At 55.8% G+C, this 16,378-nt stretch overlaps 1 protein-coding gene across 1 annotated transcript in view; it reads left to right on the forward strand.

Annotated features, from left to right (window-relative positions):
- Nucleotides 1-2,748: 2,748 nt before the first annotated feature.
- Tmem132e (transmembrane protein 132E) overlaps nt 2,749-16,378 on the forward strand; it is a 55,621-nt gene continuing 41,991 nt past the window's right edge. Inside the window, exon 1 of the mRNA XM_006990066.4 lies at nt 2,749-3,537. Coding sequence (XP_006990128.2) covers nt 3,471-3,537 — 67 coding nt within the window. The 5' untranslated portion in view covers nt 2,749-3,470. The remainder of the gene's footprint in view (nt 3,538-16,378) is intronic.

A 16,378-nucleotide genomic window follows, 5' to 3' on the forward strand; every position in this document is an offset into this window, starting at 1 on the left:
TCACAGTACTGTTGTGGAAGAACACAACAGTTGGGGTGGAAGAAGGGGAAACGAGTTAGAGTAAAGAGAACTCCATAATGTCCATGTCACTGGCAACCTGCCCGGCACACTATGCTATTTCCAGCTAGGGCCAGCAAAGTAGGGTGAGCCCTCAGCCTCTCTGACTCCTGAGTCAGACACAGAAGCTGTGGAGAAGGGCAACCTAGACAGCATCTTGGGCGAAGTGTGTCTCTTTCCTCTGGCCATCTCTTAAGTTCTGGGTCCCCACTGCACTGGTGAGCCGGGAAAAAGGCCTGGCTTGTATTCCTGTCTTCACAGAACCATCCCCTTGCCTCAGGAGCGAATCCTGTACTCCTCACCCCAACACCACACACACACACACACACACACACACACACACACACACACACACACACACACACACACACGAGAGAGAGAGAGAGAGAGAGAGAGAGAGAGACAGAGAGAGAGAGACAGAGAGAGAGAGACAGAGAGACAGAGAGACAGAGAGAGACAGAGGGGGGACACATGCAGCTGATTGCTGGCCTGCCTCTCCTTGGGATGGTTAATAAGCCCTTAGGTGACATTAATTGCCACCAGGCATTAGGGACCTAATGAGAATGATCTTCTTTGACTACTCCAGCACGGTCTGTCCCCAGGGCCTCCAATGAGCCTGTTAGCCCTCCCCAGTGCACCCCTGAGTCCAATCAGACAGCCATGGGGGAGGGGCCAGAAGAGGAAGGCAGGTTCCAATAGGAATCCCAAACAGGGACAATCAGGGGCTAGGAGGAAGAGGGTTCCCATAGCCATTCAAGCCCATTTCCCCCAAAATGACCCTTTCTGGAGGAAAAGGTAACTCATGGGATCTGTAGGGCTAGGACCTGAGTATGGCAGACAAGGTGTGGACAGAGCGTCCACCAACTTTGCTCTGACTTCATAGCCTCATACTCTATCTGGTATAGAAGGACGACTCAAAAGCTCCAACTTCTCATATTGGCTATGCCCATGGGATTGGAGACTGCCCCTCCCGAATAGGGCCGATTGAGATCAAACCTCTCAGGATCCCCTCATGATATCCAATAATTCTGTCAGATCACTGCTATTGATCCCATGTCCGACTGATGGTTGACTGTCGAGTCTGATTTTGGGTTGCGTTTTAATGGAAGAGGTGCGATGCTGGGAGTGAATGAACGCCCCCACACCCCTCCCTCTTCAGTTGATGACTAGGTGGAGTACAGAGGGACAGTTTCTCATATCCTTCCAAGCCCTCCAGAGGCTTGGAAAAACAACCTGTAGGCAGAGGCAAACCCCTCCTCTGCCCCCAGCGGCGCGGCGCCCCTTGCTCATCCCTGCCGGAGGAGCTCCAACCAGAGGAGCTGGGCGCGGCAGCAAAGCTGATTCCCACCGGGTGCCCTGCAGAGACCTACGCGGACTCAGAGGCTGTGGGAGGCTGCCCCCTACCCGCGCCTCGGGTAGAACCGCTGAAAACATCTCCGGCACCCGGCGGGGAGCTGGCATCCTTTGAAAAGGGACATCGGCAGCGTCTGTGGTGGCGTCTACCCAGGAGAACCGCAGTCGCAGCAGCGGGTCGGCCCCACTCGGATCCCAGCACCAACCTGAATCGCTAAGGAAAAAAAAATTTTAAATGTAAAGCGCAGCAGAACTGAACGGCGAGGCCAGCCCTGGGCTGACTCTCATTAAGGAGCCGCGCGCGCCCCCAGGCTGGGAATGCGGAATGGACACGTGGACAGACAGGGGAGCCGGAGGAGGGGGGAGTCTCCGTGGCGCGCGAGCCGTGGGCCGCGCGCTCCGGGGCCACGTGATCACGGGGAATCTGGGAGGGGAGGGAGGGAGGGAGGAGAAGGGAGCGAGCGCGCCAAGCTGGGCGCCTGCCCGCTACGGTCCGGGTGGGCGCTGAATGCCGGACCGAGGAGGAGGGTGCCGAGCATCAGTGTGTGTGTCTCTTTCTGGAATCATTTACGGAGGAGCGCCGTGGAGGCGGTGGCTACTGCTTCGGGCAACTGTGGCTCCCCCCGCCTCTTTTTTTTTTTCCCCCTGCTCCTTGATTCTTCTTCTCCCCCCACCCCACGTCCAAGGAGAGCTGGCCCCGCTGCAGGCATCTTTCTCCTCTTCGCTCGGCCTCCTAGGCACCAGCTGCTGCCTCCTCGGCCAGGGGCCGCGCAGGTGCGGATGCCTTAGCCCCCTGGCCGCGCTCCCGCTTCTCTCCATCCGCAGCCGGGACTGGAGCGGCGATCCGCTCGCCCAAACTGACTCCGAAAGAGCTACAGCCTATTCCCTGCCGCACCAAGGCAACGGGCGAGCGGGTGTCCAGGGGCAAGGCGGGGGTGATGGGGAGGACGAGGCGTCGGAGACTCTGAACCCCGGAAAAGTTCAAGGTTTGTGCAGGTCCCCCCAGGGAAGGCGAGGAGCGGTGTGAGGCAGGGCATGGCACCTCTCTGCTGAGACAGCGACATCCCACCCGAGAGGAGAGAGAGGGTAGCCCAGTGCTGCCGTGGGCTGACCACCCCTTTTCCCATCCTACAACGCTCACGGGCTGGATACTGGAGGAGACGCTCCGAGAAGAAATGGCTAGAGCTGGGGCGCCCTAGCTGGCTTTCCCGCTCCCTCGCTTCTCCAAGCCCCATCTCTATGGGGCAGCGGGTGCCTAGAGCTCCACCCTTGCTCCAGCCATCGAGCCCCAGCCCGGCCAGGCGGCGCCGAGTCGGCCTGTGCTAGCGCAGACCTGAGTCGAGACTGGAGAGAGCACGCTGGAGTCCAAGACCGAGCTCTACGAAGGGACAAACATCTGGTCACCCACCTCAGGCGTTCTATCTGGGCGTCGCCTAGGGTGGTGGCGACCTGCGTCGCCTGTCTCATCCCTGCAAGGAAACTTTTCCTTCCCCGGATGGATTAAAGTTGCCTGGATTTTCTCTTTCTTTGCAAAAGAAATCGTTCGTTTGCTCCCGACCTGGGATTTTCCGGGCTGCTGCAGGGCGCTTGGAGGAAGAAGAAAGCTGCGCTGGGTGTGGGGGGTTACCACCGAAACCAAAGCGATCCGGGCTCGCATTGGGGATCTGCACCTTCGAGCGTGTACGGATCGGAGAGGCGAGGCGAGACCAAGGGTTTCGGCACGCAGCTCTCGGCAGCCCCCGGGACGCCGGTGGCCACTGGGCCCCGGGACCGCACGTGCGGCTCCCCCCTCGCCTCTCAGATCCTGCAGGGGGCACCAGCCCCGGGAGGTGGAGACTTCTCCGGCCCGGAGCTGCGCCCCCACTGGCTCCAAGGGTGTAGCCGGTGGCGCCCGGGACGCCCCCTCCCCTCAAAGTGTCCCCAAATTGCGCTCTCTGGCCCCTGAAGCCTCAGCACAGACAGCTGGGCTCCACGGTGAGTTGGAGGCGACCGAGCCCAGCCTGAGACCAAGTCGCCGTGGACCGCTGCCCCCTAGGACCCCTCCCGCCCCCACCTCTGCCATGGCCCCAGGGATGTCGGGCCGCCACGGCGCCGCCCTGCTCTGCCTCTCCGCGCTGCTCGCCCACGGTAAGTGTCGCGGCGCAGACTCGGGGTAAAGATGCGGCGGGCGCCCCTGGAGGGGGCGGAGGGAGAATCGGAGGAAGGAGCACCCTCATCCTACTGCTCCCCTGGACTCTCCGCCAGCGCTACCAGCACGGCGTCCCCGGCTGCCGCGGGAGCCTGCTGAAGGGACCTAGGTCGGTCCAGGGGAGATTGGAGGAGGGGGTCTTTCCCGTGGTCTCTGAGTTAGAATGCAGGGTCCAACCCGAGACCCTGGGGGCGTGTCCGCCCACGGATATCTAGAGGGATGTCAAAGATCAGCTAGATTGGGTCCCCGGCACCCGGCCACGTCTCCCCGTGCAGCCCGCGAGGCTGGGGACTACTGGGACCCACGGGATCTCGGCTTCCCGGCCCTGGCGCGCAGGCGGGTGCGGGGCCGTGCGGCCCGCTGCCTGGCTTCCTGCGTCGGGCCTCGGGCAGGGACGCGCACGGTAGGGGCCCGGGAGGCTTGTGAGCTGCATCTCAATGGCCGGCCGGCTCGCGGAGCAAGGCGGGCGGGGGTCTGGGCAGCGGGCACGGGCCGGGAGACTGGCGGCGCGCGGAGGCAACGGGGCCGCGCTCCCGCGTTCTGCAATCTGTTGCGTCTGCTCCCCAGGCTCGCCCCGGGCTCCGGGCTCCGCTGGAAAGGGGTGACAGAGGGAGGGGCCTGGGGTGGCGCACCCAGGCAGTGAGACAGCGAGGATGCAGGTTGGAGACGGAGGTGGGGGGGTCTCAGAACGGCCTTCCCCACCCAGAGTGGGAACTCAGATGAGCTAGGAGGACGCTGTGGCGGCTTCCGCAAGCTGGAGATGCTCCAGGAGGCGAGGGGCGCTGACCTAGGCGGGAGGGAGGGAGCTGTGGAAGCCGGTGAGGGTATAGCCCTCTGCTGCGCCCAACATGGAAGCAACTGACCCAGGACATTTTTTTTAACCAGCAAAGGACCTGCTACCGGTGGGGGACTCTGATGCCCCGCTCTGAGGGGGTGAGCCAAGGACAGAACTGGAGTGGGCCTTGGTGGAGCTGGCCATCTGGAGGTTTTAGAGAACCCACCATGTGTGGTGGTCAGCTTTTGCTCAAATCTGTGCACTCCCTGGGAGCTTGATTGAGCCTGCTGTGAACCCACCCAAGGTCTTTAACCAGAGGCATTGCTCACTCCGACTAGGGTGCATTCTCAAGGTTGAAAGAGTAAGAAAGTATGGCTTCTAGAAATTGTAGGGACCAAGGGCGAGGAGGCAGAGGGGAACAAGCTGACCCCCCTCTGGTGGCTGGGTTCCTCCTGCTGTGGGGTGAGCTGTTTTGCTTTTGGTTCAGTGGAGATTGCTAGTCTCTTGTTTTTTCACGGGAGCAATGAGCAGGAATGAGCAATGGCTAGCAGGAATAGGGTATAGCGGGGGGACCTAGGGGTGCAGCCAGAGAAGAACCTTCATCCCTGGGAGAGATTGACAGTGGGTAAGGGTAAGACAGTTGTGTGGGCTGGTGGTGACCAGGAACTCAACCTAGCAGGCCTCTGTTTAGGAATGGCTCTTACCTCTGCTTGAGTTCCATTACCAGCTCAGCCTTGGCCCCTGGGCAGCTCAGTTGCGGTCTGTGCCCCTGCTACCCATTGCATGTTCTCTGGCCTGGCGGCAGAGATCTGTTCCCCTTCCTGGCCTGCCAGAGCTGCTTGTTTCCTAAGCCTCTGCCCTAGGCAGGCCTTCTGGAGTGTCCTGCCTGCTGTGAGCCTTCGCTAGGGCTCCATGCTGTCTCTGGGCCCAGGGTGCCCAGCAGCTCTGAGCAGGGACTGCTGTCCTTAACCTGTCTCCACACAATGCTAGCACGGTGCTTGCTTAGGACTACAGGGCTGACTTGTAGGAAGAAGACCGTGGAGGAGGTGTCGGACAGCGCCCTATTGTCCCTTACTCCCGGCTCCCTTTTCTGAGTCCTTCTCTGAGCTCTGACGTCTCTTTGTCAACCCATGCCTCAGTTTTACTTTTAAAACTTGGACATACCCCAACAAGCAAGAGCAAAAATGAAAGAAACGTGTCTTGTAAAAATGAAGCTGGTCTGAGCCCCAGGCCTTCGTCCTGCAGGACTGCCTAGGACCCCTCCTACCAGCGCTGCCCCTCCCCCCACATCCCCCCCTCCCCCCCCCCCCCCGTTTGAGGAAGGTACATGGACTTACCGTCACTTAGGTCAACTTTCAATAGGTTTTCAGGTCAGGGCTGTTCTAGGTTGCTGGGGGGCGGGGGTGGGGGTGGGGTGCGCTGCTGCTGCTGCTGCTGCTGCTGCTGCTGCTGCTGCTGCAGTATACAATGCCTGGCAGGCGACTGAGGCCACCGGGTTCTGACCACACAGCCAGACTGGAGGCCAAGCAGCCTGGGCTTCTGTCTGACTATGGCGCCATTAGGCAGGGTGACCTTGGGCTGCCTCCCTAGTGGCATGTCCCCCTCCCCCCAGCCACAGCATGTGGTCTCTGGCCCACAAGTCCCTTCCTCACATGCCGGCCAGACCAGACTGTCCAGCAGAGCCCTTGTATGGACAGAGCACCACACCCCTTCCGGGCCCAGCTCAGCCCTGCAGGGTGGGCAGAGTCCGGTGTCTGGCTCTCTCTTGCCCTGTTTCCAGTCTCGAGAACACCTCTGAAGAAGAGCTAAGAAGGTCATTTTCTAGTGTCTGTCTTTTGGGTGACAATCCTTGATTTTTAGTTTGAGCAGGAGTCTAGGGGGTCAGGGTGGTGGCTGAACCTGTTGGAGAGCTGGCTGGGTCTGCTCTCTTAGTAACCTTTACTGGCTGCCCATTGCCTATGGGACCAAAGAGCAATTCTCTGCCCAGGCATCAAGGTCCCTCCTGATCTTGCTCCAGTGTGCATCTTCCCCCACAGTGCTCCTGACCTCTCTCCTTCCTCCCTCTGTGTGCCTTACGCCCCTGCCTCACTTCCCAGGCCTCCGGAGTCGGCACTTTGCCTCCAGAAACCCTTACCCAGCCTTCAAAGCCCAGATCCAACAGCACCTCCGCCAGGGACTCTTAGACCAACCCCAGCTTATCAAGGCCCTTTCCTGAATGCTCTCCTGACACTTCCGGCCGGCTGCTCTTGTGCCCAGTTCAAAGCGGTTGTCCACAGGCCTTAAGCCCCTCGCCCCAGCCCTGTGGCTAACACACACTCTCGTGTTACCCTCATCCCCAGTCCTAACACACACACAGCAGTGGGTCAGAAGTCATGGGTAAGGGGAAGCAGGCTCAGCGGGGTAAGGACAGAAGAGGGCAGGGAAAGAGACAGGCTCTGCCTCTAGGAGAGGAAGAAGCAGGAGCAGGCCCAGGCCATACTCCTTGAGTACCTCCCAGGGGGCACACTGGGCCATGGTCTTGGGAGGCTACAGGCTGTCCGACACACCCCAAGACTTTCTCCTCACCCCTACTGTATCTATCCAGAGGACTGGGCCAGCAGCAGGCCGGGAGGAAGGCCGGTGGTGGTGGTTGTGGAGCTCTCAGCTCTGTTAATGTGTGAGGCCAGTAGGTGGGGGTGTGTTCTAAACTTGGTGGCAGAAAATGAGCTTTGCTGGAATGCAGCCTGAGGATGGCTGGGTGTTGGGCTCCAGCTACATGAGACTCTGTGGAAGGCCAGGGCTGGGACTAGGCCCTGCAAAGGCACCCATGAGGTTTCCGGGGGCAGGGGTGGGCAGGACGCTCCACAGGCTCCAACCATCAGGATATGGCCCACCAACCTGGGCAGGGTCTGGCCTTGTCAGCGTCCAACGCTGAAAGAGGAGACCCCAGGATAGCCAAATCCAGCCTTCTAGTATTCATGGATGAGGAAGTAAACATGGCAGAAAAAGGCCTGGAACTCATGCAGCAAGGTAATGCTGAACATTAAACCGTCCCTGGAGTCTAAATGGGGTTCCTGGTTTAGCCCAAAGCCCCTAGGCAGGTTTTACTACCTCTGCCATTCCCAAGATATTCTGTAAGTCCCAAGCTAGCCCACAGTGGTCAGCCATCCTGACAGTCAGTCCTAGTTAGCCTTCCCTAATACCCCTGGTCACATACCACAGGGCAGCCGATAGAACCTCAGGGCTGAGTCTCACTCCCTGCTGGACCTCCCAGCCCAGCCCCAGAGCCCAAAGATTCCCCACCTTGTTCTCCCTCAAGGAGCTTTATATCCAGATTCATCATCAGTCCAGCTTCTTAGAGGGCTGAGACTGGAGGAACCCAAATCCAAAACCTATTTGGGCCACAGAGCAAGTTCAAGGCCAGCTTGGACAACTGTCTCAGAAAAGTCAAAGAGAAATCTAGGGCACAATGCTTGTCTACCCTGTGCAGGGCCACGGGTTTGGCTCCCTCCAGTACCACAAAAAACAATTTTGTAAGGCAGTTTGGACTCAAGAGTCTGCAGGTTGTAGGGCACTCAGTATATCTTGGCCCAGGGAAGTCCTTTCCTCCTGAGTCCGTTTTCCTCCTCCGCCATTCTTAACCTCCTAGTTCTCTGCCCCCCTTCCACCCCTCCACCGGCAGCCAATGCCAGCACGTGGCTCTGATTGCCCTCCCTGCTCCTCTGCCCCATCCCTGGCAATCCTCCCTCCTTCCCTGCTGGAGCTCAACACGGAATTTTAATAAGAAATTAATGAGCCAGGTGTGTGCGTGTGTATTTTTAAGAAAATAAATGTCGTTTTCTATTTTCCTGCTCTGTCCTTTGAGCTGAAAAGCAAAGTGGGCATGCCTAGCCATCAGTTCAAGCCGTCTGTGCTCTGCCTCGCTGTGCCCACGGTTGGGCCACATACCCGCCCAAGCCAGCGCCAGTACTCAGCCAGCCACATGTTGTCAACGGAGGACAAGTGGGACTTGAGAGAGGGGTCAGGTGAGGCCAGTGGGGCAGCAGAGGCAAGCCAGCATTCAGGGTAGCCCATCACCCACGGCCTCGGAGCCCATAAGTCACTGCTGTGTCTTATCCTTTGTCCCTTTGGCTCCCCTTACACACACACACACACACACACACACACACACACACACACACACACACAAAACAACACACCAGGCCTTGTTGGCTCTCAGCACCCAGCAGGGTGAGTGGGAAATGGAAGCAATTACCTAGATAATTCAATGCTTGTTGCATGAATGAATGGATGCAAAAATGAGTAATTTTCTGAAGAAAAAAAAAAGAGGCAAGAGTAGAAAAGGAATTGAAAAAAATCTTTTGTTTTTGCTTTTTTTACTAAATTATTTAGGAAATTATCTGCTTTTAGGAAGTTCCCTTTTTTTTTTTTTTTTTTTTTTTTTAAATCAAACCTGAGCCCTGCCTGTTATATTCTCTCCCCTAAATTTTTTGGTTCATGAGAGTAGGTGAGTAGTTTGCTGTCTTCACTCAAATGGCTTTCCCAGTTCAGGTCAAAGAACTGTTAAGTTACATACTTGGCTTGTAGAACCGGTCAGCTGGTTATTTACCTGGCCCTGTCTTTGGGCCTGGGAGATTGGTGTGCCCAGGGACATCAGGATGGATGGATAGCTCTTACAATGGTCGAGATTCTCAGACATCTCCAACACTAATCCCAAACATGAACACTGTGGAACCTGAGGAGCAGGGACACAAGACTCCTTCCCACCTACCTACACTTGAGATCAGTGATCCCACTGTGTTGCCAGGTAGCCATCATGTGAAGCCTCTTCCCTGTGAGCAGTTCTGGCCATGCTAGCTCTAAAGCCAGGCTTCCTAACACTGTCCCTGGAGCTCTGTTGCCGTCAGAGACAGCAATGGCATGGGCAGAGAAAGTGGGAGCCTGTGAATCCACTAGGCTGCTTGAGAGTCCCTCTCTCCCTTGATCTCTTAGGTGTGTCCAGTTTCTTAATGACTTACACACTCTCCTCTCTCTCATGTCATTCCCTCTGACTAGGACACTCTTCCTCCTTCTCCTCAACCTAGTCTTCAAGAGAGGGCAATCCACTCCTTTCATCCAGAAAGCCACTGTCTTAATTGGAGATTCTATTGCTGTGATGAAACATCATGACCAAACAGCAAGTTAGGGAGGAAAGTGTTTATTTGGCTTACACTTCCATATTGCTGTCCGTCATCAAAGGAAGCCAGGACAGGAACCTAAATGGGGAAGGAATCTGGAGGCAGGAGCTGATACAGAGGCCATGGAGGGGTGCTTACTGGCTTGCTCTACATGGCTTGCTCAGCATGCTTTCTTATAGAACCTAGGACCACCAGCCCGGGATGGCCCTACCTACGTGAGTTGAGCACTCCCACATCAATTACTAATTAAGAAAATTCCCCCACAGGCTTGCCTATGGAGGCATTTTCTGAACTGAGGCTCCCTCCTCTCTGATAACTCTAGCTTGTGTCAAGTTGACATAAAACTAACCAGGACATGCACCCTGATTCTCAGATACCAGAGGACTCACTAACACTGCCACCCATACTGATTGGCCTGCCATTTGAATGGCACACTTCCTGGCTTCCCTGCTAGCCGTGATCATAAATGTGCCAGGATGCCATATGACCCCTTCCCTGCCATTGCCATCCCTATGTTCCCAGAGGCACCCTGGCGTGCAGTGGATATTTGATGATTGTTTAAATGAACCAGTGCACAAACCCTTGTGTATATCCATGTCTTCTGTACTCAGAAAGTATTCAGTTGGTGCTTACTTAGCAATGCATGGGGCCAGACACCACCCCAAACAGTCTTGGAGGGAAACTCCTCAGGTTGCTAGATAGCTGTCCTTGGGCGCAGTCAGGCCATAGTCAGGAGTACACATTCATCGGGTATGCTGTGCTTGTCACAGCCCAAAGTCCTGCAGGGAGTGTAGGGTGTTCGAGAGTGGCTGAGCGGTTTGTCATAGCAAAGTGAGCTCCGGCTGAATGGGGTACCCATCGCTAAGTATCAGCTTCAAGGAGTAAGGAGATGAAAGTGAGACCATCAGCATCCACAAGCCTTCACAGAGGAAGCATGGTGAAGAGCCCTGGGTAGGTGTGGCCACTTGAGAAGGTGGGAGGCCCGCAAGACTGGGGTCTGACAGAGAGAGGAGCCACCTGGCATCCCTAGAAGGCCAGATGCCAGTGTCCTCACCTCACAAGACCCCAGGGTGCCATGCAGCTTTCTCTTCCTTCTCTACATCTCATCTTTTGACTAATTATCTAACTTTACAAAAAACCCTGCTCCCTAGGACCTGGGCATGTCATGTACTGACTTGGCCTGATTTCGTACCACTGTGATTTGGGGTGTCGTAATCAAGAGGGGGAGGCTCTGCCAGCATTCAGTGACTACAGAGCCTGCTTCCTGTAAGTCTCTGAGCAACCTGCAGTGGTTCCAAGTCACCTGCTCTGGGACCTCTCTGCCTGCCTCATCACTGACCTGCAAGTGTCTTGGTGTTGGCCTAGCCTCCCACCGCCAGACACTAGCCACTGATTATCCCTGGTGCCCGCAGTCTCAGCCAGGGGGTTCATCTGTCTCCTGCCTTGTTCTTCCTCTGGTGCCATAGGTGTTTGGGGCCTTTGTCTAATGGGAAGAAACTCTTCCATTGAAAGGAAAAAATGGTCATTTTTCTCTGCTGCCAACACAGCAGAAAAATGATCTCAATTTTCTGTGGCTGTTTTCGGACAGGTAAAAACTGCCAGTAGCCAGCACGTGGGTGAGAGGGTAGGGAAGACAGGCAGTGATCGGGCTTAGCCCCCCACTGGGGCACTCACAGCCCTTCCCGGTACATTCTCTCCCCACTCCCTACCTTAGCCCCTGCTGACCACATACCTGTGTTGGGCAGCCATCGTCCTGTCTGCTGAGCACTGATGGTGCCCTTCCGTTGGTATCGGGCATTGAGTCATCCCCTGGAGTCAGCAGAGGACCCTGCTCTGTTTCCACCTGGCTATGACATTCAGAGCTTCCCTCCTCCACCCACCCTTTTTCTGTGCTCAGCATTAAACTCCCCGACTCCATCGCCCCTTATGTGATGTGGGCCAAGTTACTTAACCACTCGCTGCTTAGGCTTCTCATCTGCAAAGGGGGATCAAAGCGTTCCATTTGCGGGGTTTGTTGTGATGATTCAATGAGCTATTTCATGCCAACTCTTTCAGTAGATCGCACCCAGCACAGAGCAAACTCGCAGAAATGACGGTTGTCAATATTATCATTACTAATGTTATTAGTGTGCGCCAGGAGCCGTGTTGAGTGTGAAGATGAAGCTATCTGTCCCTGATAATCTGTTCTTTTTGTGTTTTGTTTTGTTTTTTGTTTTTTGTTTTTTTTCAAGACAGGGTTTCTCCGTGTAGTTTTGGTGCCTGTCCTGCTTCTCGCTCTGTAAACCAGGCTGGCCTCAAACTCACAGAGATCCGCCTAGCTCTGCCTCCCGAGTGCTGGGATTAAAGGCGTGCGCCATGGCCGCCTGGTGCTCATCTGTTCTTAAAGAGGTTTGAAATGCGATGTTCTAGAGAGAGGAGACCTGTCTGCAAGGATGGTCACCAAACCATTGGAGCTGCCATGGAAGGGACTGGGAACGATGCAGGGGGGGGCGGGGGAGGGGGGATTATGTAACTTAGATCATGGGAGGCATCTGGGAAGAGGTGGTTCGGGAGCCCTGGTCAGGTTCCAGAACGTTGTTCTGAAGGTGAGGCAGTCAGTGTCTCCTTCCCCAGGAAAGACAGAACCAGTGCAAAATGGCCACTGGCCTAGTGCTCAGAGCCTAGGGGTGAGGCTGCATGCTGGGAAGCAGTGTGGGAGGCTAAATGCTAGGCCTGTGCATAGCCATTCCTTACCAAGATGTTCTGTCTAGAGATCTCTCAAAGCTGTGACCTTGTGTTCCATGAAGTGCTCAGAAGCCATTGAGAGTTGTGGAGAGGGAGGATGATGCTATACAAGCAGCATTCTTAACAATGGCCGGGTCAGGGGACAAACTGCATATCTGTCCAGAGTGGAGGGAAGTTGTAGTGCTACCTACCATCTGGAATTGTGGGTCTTGACATGGGACGTGGCCATTCACGGTCATCTCTAGTACCACCTGGGATGGTGAAAAGCCCACTTTCAGAACCGGACTTGTGGGTGAGTGCTGCCTCGGTGGCTGGCTGGGGAGCTGGGAGTGCTGGATCTCTATCTACAAATGTCGGTCTGCAAATGTGCAGATGGAAGGTGGGGAGCCTGTGGCCCAAGACTCAGGACATGGACCTGTCAAGGCCCAGAGTTCCTGGAGGCACTTGCATTATAGACTCCTGGACAGCACAACACATCAGAACCCAATCCCAGAGACCCCAACTGCCCTCACAGTGTGATAGAGGCCCAGCCAGCCTCATTTCACACCCCATCCATCAGCCACAGCCAGAGGAGACATAGCTACTCAGGGCTTCTGTGAGCCTGTGGCCTGCAGGGAGGCCTCAGGACCCAGTCACACGGTGGGCAAGTATTAGGAGCATGCCACAGCACTCCAGCCTGTTCCATCCCTTCCTACCATGGGGAAGTCAGGTGGTCTGAGAGCCAGGGACTTCGGAAGATTGGTCCCCAGAGCCTCAGCTTTCCCACCTGCAGCCTGGGAGCAATGGAGCCACCTCTCAGGAAGCTGTGCAGGGGCAGAGCCCACTGTGGAAGCACCCAGAACAAACAGCAGGCACCTGCCGCAGGGCTGAGTAAACACAGGTTTCTTTTTTTTCTTTCTTGCCCAGAGTCAAGCCTCTGCCTGGCAGGAAGCACGTTCAAGATGTGCCAAAAGGCTTCCCGGAGAGCAGTTGTCTCGTGATTGGAGTTTTTGTTTTGTTCTGTTGGAGTCTTTTTTTTTTTTAAGCCTTAATGCCTCCTAGCAACTCACTGTTGGGATTTAGGACCACAGTAGCTATCTCAATGCTCTCCCCCACCCGCAGATCTCTGCAGCAGCCCAGGTCCCTGCCTCTGACTCTGCCATAGCACAAGCATGACACTTGACTGCAGGAGCCTTGACCTTCTGAGAGTCACATCCGTATCAAGCAACCCCCAAGGTGAACAGAGGGCGACCTCCACCCCCACGGTCAGGGCCCTGGTCTCCCTGATCCTGCAGCCTGAAAGCTCACAGGGACAACACAGAATGAGTCTCAGAGGACTCATTACCCTTACGTGTACGCTACATTGTCTACAATGGAAAGAAAATCTTACCCATCCTATAGCGTCCTTGAAGGTGGGTAGTTAGAGCCACATGCCCCACATGGCACCTACAGATCTTGTGACAGAGTCGTGGAGCTGCTGTTTTTACTGGTGTCACTGGCACCAGGGAACCCTCAGCAGCCAACTCACGCAGGCCTGTCCCATGGCCCGCACGCCCACTCCTGCCCCCACTACCTGCATTTTTCTTCCTCCTCTGCTGTTTTCTTTGCCCATCGGCTAGAGATGGCATGGATGATCAAACCCATCCTCCCAGGGCTTGGGGGCGGGGTTTAGGGCCCCTGACTTTATTGCCCAACAGTAGTATAGCAGAAGCCATGTGTGTCTGCTGCAAAGTAATTTTAACAATATATTCCAATCCATCTGTTCAAAAGATGGTTGTTTCCTCGTGGAAGCCCATAGGAAGCTGTGATTTGACGTTTGGAGTTCCCGTTTCCTTCTGTCGGGGTCACAGCCTCAGCCTCAGAATTCTGGCCTTCCATTCTGCCAGCAGCAGGCTCAGTTCCATTCTGAACCCCACCCTCAGGCACCCACACCAGCTCCAAACCACACATGTCTCACCCTGCTGGCTGGGTGCATCCAAGTCCTCATCCTCTCAAGAGGCACTTCCAAGGCCTACTTTTTGGGGGCCACACTAGTCCTGAACAGCTCCTCTTGATTCTTGATGAAAATCCCCTGCCCACTTAGAGCTGGCTCTGCCTTTCCCAGCTGGGGTGATTCATGGTGGCTAGGGACGGTGACCCCTCTTAGAAACAGCTGTACCTGAAGCTCCTGCACCTCACCCCGACCACTGCCGGATTCTGGACATGAAGGTCAAATGCCGCCACCCTTCTGCTCAGTGTCACCTCCCCTGACCAGGAGAGAAAACCAGAGTCCTTGGCAACAGCGCCCAAGCCTACCGGGACTGTCATTTCTCCCCACCCTGCCTCTGTCCTCTGAGCTCTAGTCACACTGGCTTCCCAGCTGTCCTTAGCGTGCCTCAGAGGCTTGGTCTTCGGGTCCCTCTGACCTTTTATCTCTCAAGTGCGTCTTACCAGCGCAACCTTCTGTGGTCACCTCTGTCCACTCCCTCAGCACTGGGATTTCTCCTACGACGTAGTACGGAGGTATGGGTCTACTTGCTAAGGGGTTGAGCCCCCAGCTGAAGGGAGGGCCCTGCCAGCAGAAAACACATTGGTTTTTTGAGCGTTGTACCCAGCCCCTGGACCAGGGCCCAGCGCAGGGATTCTGAGTCTGTAACAGGAAAGGAAGGGATCCATTGCAGGTGTGGCCCCCACCTGTCCTCTCACTCGGCCTCCCCAGAGAACTGCTGCAGAAACAAACCGGTCATTAAATAGGGGACAGGAGCCAGAGGTAGAGAAGTTATCCCTTCCTCCACTTACTCATTCACACATTCGTCTGTCAAGTCCTAGCTGTGTGATTCTAGAGAAATGGCTTGCCTTCTCTGTGCTTGGCTTCCTCATTTACATAATGGGGTACCAGCGGTAGGATCCTCGTGAAGTCATTACAGTGCACGAAGTGAGCTAATGTGGGCCCGGAAGAAGGTTTGGCTTGTGGTACGTGCTCCATAAACGGCAGCTATTGTTAACTTGATGCTGTTGAAGGCTTTCTCTGTGCTGTGCATGGAGCACACACCGAACATACATATGGCAGCCGCAGGCTGGCACAGGGCAAGTGTGCAAGGTTTGGTGCATAGCATGCAGGAAGGAGTACTCTGAGGAGGGCAGGGGTCAGGGTGTGTTTCAGCTCTGCACCACACTGGGGGACACACTACTGTACCCTGGCTTCAACCTTCTCATCTATGAATAGGGAATCCTGGGAGTCAGCGAGCCAGTGGGAGCGGAGACTCCAGAAGCAGATGGTAGGCGTCTTGTGGGCATCTCAACGAAAAAGGGGAGCTGAGGCTTGGAATGACTACTTCCTCCCTCCCTGTCTCACCCCTTGGCTTCCTCTTTCTTGGTCTGCCGCTGTTCCCTCTAGTCCCCCGCTCTGTGGTAGGGTACCATAGTCCTATAGCCCCAACCCCAAGAATCACACTCCTGCTCTAAGGCCCTGCAAGATGGTTTGCATAACACTATCCCTGGGCCTTGCCTTTAAAAGTCTTCATCTTTTCTCTGAACAGCCCCTAAATGATTTCTGTAAATTGCTCTAAGTAGGAAAAAGAGAGAGAGAGAGAGAGAGAGAGAGAGAGAGAGAGAGAGAGAGAGAGAGAGAGAGAAAAGAGAGGAAAGAAGGAAAAGAGAAAAAGAAATAGATAATAATGTCAGTGCCAGCTGCCTGATCAGAATGTCGATGCCTCTCCTGCCTCCACCTGTTCCTTCTCACGGCGTATCACAGGGCCCAAACCGTGCCTCCTCCCTCAGGCAGGAGGTGACCATCAGGCAGGAAGTAGTCCCCCTCCCACCCACCCCCACCCCCACCCCCCACCCCCACCCACCCTCCTATCCCGGCCACTCCAGATCTCTTTGGGGATGTGCGCCTCCCTTGTCAGTCTGCCACTCTTCAGGAGGAACTGCCCCTCTTGTCAGTTTAGGGGCTTCCTGGAAAAGGCAGGGCCTGCCTCTCAGAGGGATACGGATTCCCTCTAGGCAGGGATTGGGTGGGGAACATCGGGATCCCCTCTAGGGCCCGGTTTCTTCCACCATAGCTCAGACAGCACAGGCCGTTCCCGGACTGAGACCTCAGGCCCTGGTTCCCTCAAGCATGTGCTAGATGATTTGATCCTCTTTCACCCTGCAAAGCATCCCCAC

This window comes from Peromyscus maniculatus, chromosome 8, assembly GCF_049852395.1.
Source record: "Peromyscus maniculatus bairdii isolate BWxNUB_F1_BW_parent chromosome 8, HU_Pman_BW_mat_3.1, whole genome shotgun sequence".
NCBI lineage: Eukaryota > Metazoa > Chordata > Mammalia > Rodentia > Cricetidae > Peromyscus > Peromyscus maniculatus.